Here is a 9,229-nt window from a genome sequence, read left to right on the forward strand (position 1 = left end):
ATAGAAACATGAATTGATTATTGATTCTTTGCTTATGATGAGTTTGCAATTAAGTTACATAACGATGTAGCAATGTTATAATTTTGTTGTTAATAATTTATATTACTAATTGCTGAAATTAATATATTTTTATAAATTGATTTATTATCTTTTATATTTATAATAAGAAATTAAAACAATTTATAATTGTTTTTGTTTGGTTTGTCCTCTTATTCCTTATTTTTCAAAGAGTTAAGGTTGTCAGCAATGGACCAATGAGTCAAAGGAAAAGCCCCTTATGTTGTTAGTCTATCTATGAAGCAGGATGGTTTCTTCTTCTTCATCCATCACTGTTTGAAGAAAAGAAGTATAATGTAGAGTTTGTTTTCCGAGCTTCTGAAAATTAATATATAAACAGTTAGTATTTATAAGGTAATTTAAGTTTATAAGTATTTAAAATTTAAATAAGTATGTGTTCGATTAAAATATTTATTAGTCACTAATAAATATTTAATGTGTTTAGTGAAATATGACTTATAAATATAATTAAAATGACTAAAACGGATATTATATTGTTTTATTAAATAATAAATAAGGTTATATAATAGAATTTTAAAATAAGGATAATTTGATAATATACTAAATGAAAATAATTTATAAACTGTGCCTGCGAGCTCAAAAAAAAAAAAAGTCAAAAATTATTTTTGATTTTTTTTTTTTTTTTGACTTATAAACCTAAATTATAATTACGAAAAAGTCATAAACAAATAATTCAGCTTCATTCGATTTTCGAGCTTATACAAACAGGGGGAGTTTATTAAAAAGACATTTGAAGTTTACATTTAATTAAAAGGCTATCAAGTTTTAAAATGTTAACTAAATAGCCATATTATTNACACATCAAGCCAAACCTCTCCCGTCTTGCTATGAACAATATTTCTTTGTGATGAGCATTACCTCTAAAACGTTTCCAATGTTGATGATAAAAGCACCTGGTAGGGGTTTAATAGGAACCCACATCTAATTTTTCCTAATTTGAAGGCCATCCATCTCATTGAGCTGGAGGAGGATGGTAAGGCCGCCACCATCGGAATGGGGACTGATGCCAATAGCAAGCTCTGGCTGTGGACATGGAGGATAGTAGTTCAATCTTATTCCCTGTCTCCCTTCTTCAAACAATTGTTTAATATAATCATCTTCAATTCTTAGAGCTTTTCCCATTTGGTTCACGATTATAATGGCAAGATCTTTTAGTTCTAGTGAGTAAGCATCCAATGTTTCTCTACATTTAAAAAAAAAAAAGATAAATAAAAGAAGTAGAGACTAGTCTTCAAAGATAAAAGGATTAGAACAGTTGAGTAGCTAATATATATTATATTCCATTGTACAAACCTAAAAGTGCTATTTGTAAGAGTGGAAATGTTTTGCAGTTGATAAACCATGGAGTGAGCAGTTCACTGGTGCAGAAAGTGAAGATAGAGACTCAGGAGTTTTTAAATCTGCCAATGGAGGAGAAGAAGAAGTATTGGCAAAAAGCAGGAGATATCGAGGGATTTGGACAGGCGTTTGTTGTGTCTGAGGAGCAGAAGCTGGACTGGGCAGACATGTTCTTTGTGACCAGCCTCCCTTTACATTTGAGGAAGCCACACCTAATTCCCACGCTCCCTCTCCCTTTCAGGTACTCTGTTTTCTGTCAAATTATTTCTTTGTCAAGATTCTCCAGCTATGCTCGTGATCATATAATATTATAGTGACGTTTCTGATATTGATGTTTGAATTAATTACAGTTTAAAAGCTATTTAGATCACAGTTTAATAATTTATATCTTATATGTAGTGAACATAATTTAAGTTAAATTATCTGGACGGATAACCATTAAAATTATATTGTATTAGTGCCATTGAAAACCATCGGCTAGGATATTATATTTAATTAAATATGATAACTAATACAATGTCATAATCATGATTAGATGGCAATTTAGTCATGAGTGAACAACTTTTTCCCACCCAAATAATGGTTCGATGACACTTTCCCCCCACAGACTTTAAAAATATCATTTTACTATTCAAATTTATATTCCGACAATGAATAGAGAGCAAACTCAGTCTAGGCTTTTAGGGCTTCCGAAAAAGGCAAGACTGATGAGTCTTTTGGTAGTGGAAGATTAGATTTTGGTGACTGGAATTAATCAGAATTTGACTTATGAAGAGCGACTGTATAAACCCTAATTGATTGATTGTCGACGATTGGCGGAGTTGACGAGAATAGGGTTTTAGAAGGGTTAGATGAGCTTTGGTAAGTGAAGATCGAGGAAAAGAATAGTAGTGATATGGGGTCACAAAGATGTCAAAATCGGAAATGGAATATAGATTTAAATAGTAAAATAATATTTTAAAAGCCTATGCGTGGTAAAGTGTCGTTAAGCCAATATTTGCATGGAAAAAAGTAGTTTCCTCTTCAATCATATATTCAACAGATAGCACTTTTTGTACAATGGAATATAATATACATTAGCTACTCAACTGTTCTAAGCCTTTTATCTTTGAAGACTAGTCTCTACTTCTTTGATTTATCTTTTTTTTAAATGTAGAGAAACATTGGATGCTTACTCACTAAAACTAAATGATCTTGCCATTATAATCCTGAATCAAATGGGAAAAGCTCTGAGAATTGAAGATGACTATATGAAACAATTGTTTGAAGAAGGGAGACAGGGAATAAGATTGAACTACTATCCTCCATGTCCACAGCCAGAGCTTGCTATTGGCATCAATCCCCATTCCGATGGCGGCGGCCTTACCATCCTCCTCCAGCTCAATGAGATGGATGGTCTTCAAATCAGGAAAAATGAGATGTGGGTTCCTGTTAAACCCCTACCAGGTGCTTTTATCATCAACATTGGAGACGTTTTAGAGGTAATTCTCGTCACAAAGAAATATTGTTCATAACAAGACGGGAGAGGTTTGGTTTGATGTGTAAGTTTAAAATAGATTTAATGACGTTAATCCCCCTTGGGTATGATATAATAATAAAATCATCCTGAGTTTTTTGAAACAACAGAAATTCCCTTACTGTTAATGGATTGTTACTAAACCGTTAAAATTTATACTGTTATTAGTTAATAAATATCCTCTTGACTGTTAAATCCTTCTGTCTGTTTATTTTAACACCTACATGCTAGCTTAACAGTAGGGAGATATCTGTTATTTTATAAACCTCGGGGGGATTTTATTATTATATTCTATCTCAATGCATAAATATATTAACTCTTTTAACATATTCACTGTTAGATCTTTATATGTAAAATATAATTATATGGGGCAATCCTTACTAGAGATTTTTCGTATATATACATAGAGACACGAAAGATGAAGAGCATAACTTAGATGTTGTTTAATTAGAGTTTCGGATTTTGCAGATTGTAACCAATGGAGCTTACCCTAGTATTGAGCATCGGGCCACTGTAAACTCTACGAAAGAAAGGCTCTCAATTGCCACATTGTACGGCCCAAATACAAACCGCGATATGGGTCCAGCGCCGAGCCTCATAACACCAGAGAATCCGGCATTGTTTAAGAGAATAAGTGTCGCAGACTACTACAATGGATACTTTTCCCGCGAACTGCAGGGAAAATCATACCTTGATGGCTTGAGGATTAAAAATGAGGACAAGAGTGGTTGAGTGACCAATGTGGAAAACCTAATGTTTAGTTTATTTATAGAAGCTGGTGAATAAATGATCGGTTATCTGTTTGATGCTACATCATCTCATTGTAGCTGAGTGTGTAATTCAAGCTGGTTTGTTATGGACAGACCCATTTGAGATTTAAACAAAGTTTCACACAAGATGATTTCATATCTCTAATTTTCAGTAAATGTCATTATAATCCATAAATCTCATTGGCACTTTATGTTGAAACAGAGCATAATCCTTGTAGCAGCCATCGGCTGCATTACTATTGTCTCAAAACCTGACATGAAGAAATTAGAAAAGTATATGAAGCAACATCAACTCAAGAGGTCAAGTTAAAAGTAACTATGCAAAAATATCAGTGTGGATGAACTACTATACTCCATGTCCACAACCAGAAATTGGCTTCAATCCTCATTCTGATGCTCATTATGATCTAGAGCTTCATCAAATGGATGTGAAAACTACCTTTCTGAATGGGGATTTAGAAGAAGAAGTGTACATGGAACAACCTGATGGTTTTCCAATTGAAGGGAAGGAACACATGGTGTGTAAATTAAAGAAATCTATATACGGATTAAAACAAGCTTCTAGACAGTGGTACCTCAAGTTCAATGATACCATTACTACTTTCGGATTTAAGGAAAACACTGTTGATCGGTGTATATATCTGAAGGTCAGTGGGAGCGCATTTATAATTCTAATCCTGTATGTTGATGACATTTTGCTTGCTACTAACGATCTTGGCATGATGTATGAAACCAAGAAGTTTCTCTCTAAGAACTTTGAGATGAAGGATATAGGCGAGGCATCCTATGTGATTGGAATTGAAATTATCCGTGATAGATCACAAGGATTGTTGGGATTGTCTCAAAAAGCTTATATGAACAAAGTTCTGGAGCGATACAGAATGGATAAGTGCTCTACGAGTCCAGTTCCAATTCAGAAAGGTGATAAGTTGAGCCTTAAGCAATGCCCACAGATTGAATTGGAACGTAAGCAAATGGAGCATATTCCTTATACATCAGTTGTCAAAAGTTTAATGTATGCTCAAACATATACCAGACCAGACAGGTCAGTTTGCTAGGTAGATATCAAAGTAATCCTGGAATGGATCATTAGNAAAAACGTTACCTTTCTGGGAAAAACCATGGCCAGTAGGGCCGTGAGGGGGAGCAGCAGCAGTTGCAGAGCACAGGCACATCTTAATAAACCCTAAAAATGAAAAGACGAAATGAGAAGAGGGAGGGAGAGAGAAAGAAACAAATGGGGTTTAGTTTAATTATAAAGAGAGAGAGAGTAAAGTGAGGTTGTGGGTAGTAGCAGAACTGCAGAGAGACAGAGGATGAAAAGAGTTGAGTGGACAAACAAATCTCTTCTTATAGATCGCACGAAACCCAACGTACAAATACAGAAAGAGAGAGAGAGAGTGTGTAATGTGGTGGGGCTGGTTTGCGTATCCGAGGTCTTTTGTTGTCGTTCACTTCTATCGTTCTTTGAAAAACCAAACCCCGCGCTATGTTTCTTGTCTTTGCATTTTACCCCCCTTTCTTCATCCAATTGTCACACCATTTTCTCTCGTATTAAACCTTTGAAACTACTGTGTTTAACTTCATATCACTCATTCTATACAAACTATAGCAAATTGGGGCTCTTTCATGGAACCAAGTAAAGTAACAAAGCTGAACTCTTTATTTCATTCTAACAAAAAAACAATATTCCTTCAAATGAATAAAGATTAAAGCAAAAAAAGTTGTGAACTTCTTTTATTTCTTCTTCATTTCACATTATCTTATATTCTCAGTTTCTCACTACAATTTTACAAGCTTCCCAAATCCCCTGCCATTAATCACCACATTAAGTTACATCACGTCGGCTAAACCTTTTTAAAAGCATTTTATTAATTCATTAATTAATATGTAATTATGCATTAGCAGAACCTTACAAATACAGGTGAAGAACAGAAAATGGTTAATGGGCTTGCTTTAAAAGCCCAAAAGAAACATACAGTGGGTGTTCCTGAAATGCCTATGGCCTGCATTTATAGTGGCCCATAAGATTATGTGACCCTTTGTCAAATTAGTGGCCCTTTAATTGATTGAATATTTGGGCAAAGATACCCAATCTTTGCTGGCTGATACGGAAAATGCGAAATTAATTTGTGTTTAGGGGAACAAAAATTAATCCAATGGAGGCAGTTTGGCAAGTTAAAATGCTAAATTTGGAAGTCGAATCCTCCGAGCCAACTGTTAACATGATTGAGTACACAAATTCCACCTCATTCTGCAATAATCGGAGCCCACCCCCTACTGATTGGATTAAAATCAAATGTGACGTAGCTTTTAAGAAGTACTCTCATGAAGGAGCGATGGGAATTGTGGAAAGGGACCACAAAGGTATGTTGTTAACGAGGCAAGCATCAAAAAATTTTGCTACAACCCCCCTTAAGGCGAAGCTATGTAACCAATTTATCATCAATTTAATAAATCAAAAGCGGAAACCCCAATAACATACCTCCAGCCATAGCAATCAATTTCTAAATACTGTACGTGACACTTGGGACTGGTTCTAGTCTATCCAGGACTTTATTTCATGTATCGATAGGGAATCACAGACTTTCTACTTTAGGTTGCACTTGGAATTGGTGCTAATCTATCTAAGACTTTATTCCATGTATGGATGAAGAATCACAGACTTTCTTATAGACTAGTGACATGTTTTCCCTTATATTTAATTTTAGTTTACGTAAAAATTTTACATAATCTGTATATCTTCTTATCCATCAAAGAAGAAGTTTATATAGGGAAGTTACCACTTATAATTGATAGAAAGTTAAGTAACTGATGTGGGAAGTCATTATTATTATTATTATTAACAATTAATAATAATAATGGGCTACAATAACTTACAAGCTATAGCTTTGGCTTCCAGTATGGGTTTGAGTAAGGTTTTACTAGAAATAGACTCTTTAGATCTTATTAAAGCTTGTAAGAAGGAAAAAAAATTTGGGAAATTGATGTAATTGTGAGAGATATTCACAACCTTGCCCATAGTTGTTCCTCGTTTGGGTTTTGATGGACCAGAAGGAAAACCAATGTGTTATCGCATGAGGTTGCAAGTTTAGCAGAATTGAATTCTTTGTCTCTGAATTTGTTGTCTTCTTGCCAAATGAGTATTTTGAAAATTTGTCTTTAGGATAAATTGTTTGAATTAGACTGTTTGATTTCTAGTTTATGGCTTTCATATGTATGTTATTATTTCATATGTATGTTTTGTTTGTTGAGGAATTGATGTTTCATTCTCTCTCTCTCTCTCACACACAAAGATGTACACACACACACACACACGTGTGTGTATATATACACACACACTTGGGCAAGGGCCTAAAAACATTGTACATTCTAATACATTGATTTAATACTAATAATTTATTTATAAAAAAAAAAAAAAAATTGACTCCTAAGGCACGTATCTAATAAATAGTATAAAAAATAGTATTTATTTATAAACCTAACTATTTGGGCACGTGTCTAATAAATTGTACTTCCTAATACTTTTATTTAATAAAAAAAATTAAAAAAAAAGTGGAAAAGTAACACAAAGAAAAGAGAAAGAGAAGATTCAATCAAATTCTTTTGATGGCATAAAGAAAAGCTTCTCTCTTTTAATTTTTTTGGAATAAAAATGGAACATTTAATTAAATTAATTATTGAGAGGCTATATATAAATATTTCATTTAATTAAAACCCAAAATAAATTAATAATCTTGCTTTAGGAAGACAAGAAGGGTCTGTCCACCTTTAATTAGAGTTCTTAATTTTAACAAAAAGGGTAACCTCACTGTCTCGAGATGATGGCACTCAATTTAAGTAATTAAAAGCTCAATTTATCTACTGAATTTAAATAATTAAAGTTCAATTATTTTGATTTATTGTCAACATTGTAAAGGATGATTGATCTTCTTTTAGTAGACATAACTTTTGATCAAGTTACAAAAGCTTCCTAGGGGTTTTTTGTGAGCTTCAAGCCAGGTATAAAGACCCTTCATACATGCCCACGAAACTAAAAGCTCAAGTCATCAGCCATCATGCAACTATATTTGCAGGAGTTAACGACTTTTTCCCACCCTAATATTTGGTTTAATGACACTTTTTCATCAACATACTTTTAAAATATCACTTTATTATCCAAATTTATATTCCGATAGCAAACAAAGAGCAAACCCAGTTCGCTGTTAGAGCTTTTAAAGATGTGAGGTTGATAAGTCTTTTGGTGGTGGAATGTTGAATTTTAGTGATTGGGGATTGATTAGAATTTGACCTGGGAAGGGCGATTACATAAACCCTAATCTCTCAATTGTCGACAATTAGCGAGGTCGGCAAAAGTAGGGTTTAAGGGGTTTTAATAACTAATGATTGGGGAATAAAATGATAGTAGTGTGGAATCGCAACGATGCCGAAATCAGATACGAAATATAAAATTCTGTAGGTGGGTGTGGGAAAAAGTCTGTTTACTCTATTTTCAGTGGTCGGGGGCCAAAGTGTAATATTTAATGCACGAGAGAGACCAAATGGTAAAAATAGCTTTTAATAAGATGAAATTGTAATTTTCATATATAAAGTCTCGGCTGGCCCTGGGTCTTGGGGCGGTCCACCATTGTTTATTGGCCGAACGACTTACGCATACCCAAGGTTTGCCGAAATAACAAGTTGGTACCCAAAAGGTTTTGAAACGACAAATAGGTACCTTCCGTCATGTTCTGTTAGTGATTTTCGTTTTATAATAATGAAAAGACTAAAATGCCCTTGAAAGTTTGATATTTTAGTTTTTTATAAATTTAAAAATTTCTAAAAAACCCCCTAGGTTTGCTAATTTGACTAAATACCCCAATATATAAAAATTTTATAAAATAACAAAAACACCCCCGCCACCCGCAGTGCCAGATTCCGGCCACCACCCTCGGAATCTGGCCAAAAAATTGTGTTACGACACAGACCCGTCAGATCTGTATCGTAACGCGTAGATCTGGCATTTTCCGACAAGATCCGTGGCTAATCTGGTATATTGGGGTATTTAGTCAAATTAGCAAACCTAGGGGGTTTTTTAGAAATTTTTAAATTTATAAAAAAACTAAATATCAAACTTTCAAGGGCATTTTAGTATTTTCACTATTATCAAACGAAAATCATTAACAGAACATGACGGAAGGTACCTATTTGTCATTTTAAAACTTTTTAGATACCAACTTGTCGTTTCGTCAAACCTTGGGTATGTGTAAGTCGTTCTACCTTGTTTATTTTCATATTCCATCAATGGTAGTGTAGAACTTTACACTTAATGAAACGAATATAAAGAGTTTTGCAATGCAATAGTAAGCGCACCGATGAGTTGAGCGATTAAGGTTCGATGAATCGGCCTTGGAAAGGTACGTATGTGTGTTGCTTTAGCTCATAGTATTCAACAATCTATCAATAGAATAGCTTTAAAACTGTAAAAAGGAATTAAAATAATAAAGTTTGGCCGATTTACATTGAAGGAACGAATTCGGTTAAATAC

General features: G+C 33.8%; 1 protein-coding gene across 1 annotated transcript; it reads left to right on the forward strand.

Moving 5' to 3' along the window:
- The first annotated feature begins 1,071 nt into the window (after positions 1 to 1,071).
- On the forward strand, positions 1,072 to 3,664 carry LOC116110045 (protein SRG1-like). Its single transcript, XM_031396286.1, has 4 exons — positions 1,072 to 1,119; positions 1,410 to 1,657; positions 2,531 to 2,897; positions 3,401 to 3,664. The coding sequence occupies exons 1-4, from the start codon at positions 1,072 to 1,074 to the stop codon at positions 3,662 to 3,664; spliced, it is 927 nt and encodes a 308-aa protein (XP_031252146.1).
- Positions 3,665 to 9,229: the final 5,565 nt, after the last annotated feature.

The sequence above is a fragment of the Pistacia vera genome, unplaced genomic scaffold, assembly GCF_008641045.1.
Source record: "Pistacia vera cultivar Batoury unplaced genomic scaffold, PisVer_v2 Contig593, whole genome shotgun sequence".
NCBI classification, from domain to species: Eukaryota; Viridiplantae; Streptophyta; class Magnoliopsida; order Sapindales; family Anacardiaceae; genus Pistacia; species Pistacia vera.

What these genes read in the sequence shown, in the direction of transcription:
- LOC116110045 (XM_031396286.1), top strand. Translation starts at nt 1,072, where the DNA reads ATGGGGACTGATGCCAATAGCAAGCTCTGGCTGTGGACATGGAGGATA. An exon ending in GGCTGTGGACATGGAGGATA is followed by an intron (nt 1,120 to 1,409) that starts GTAGTTCAATCT and finishes AATGTTTTGCAG; the next exon opens with TTGATAAACCATGGAGTGAG. An exon ending in ACGCTCCCTCTCCCTTTCAG is followed by an intron (nt 1,658 to 2,530) that starts GTACTCTGTTTT and finishes TTATCTTTGAAG; the next exon opens with ACTAGTCTCTACTTCTTTGA.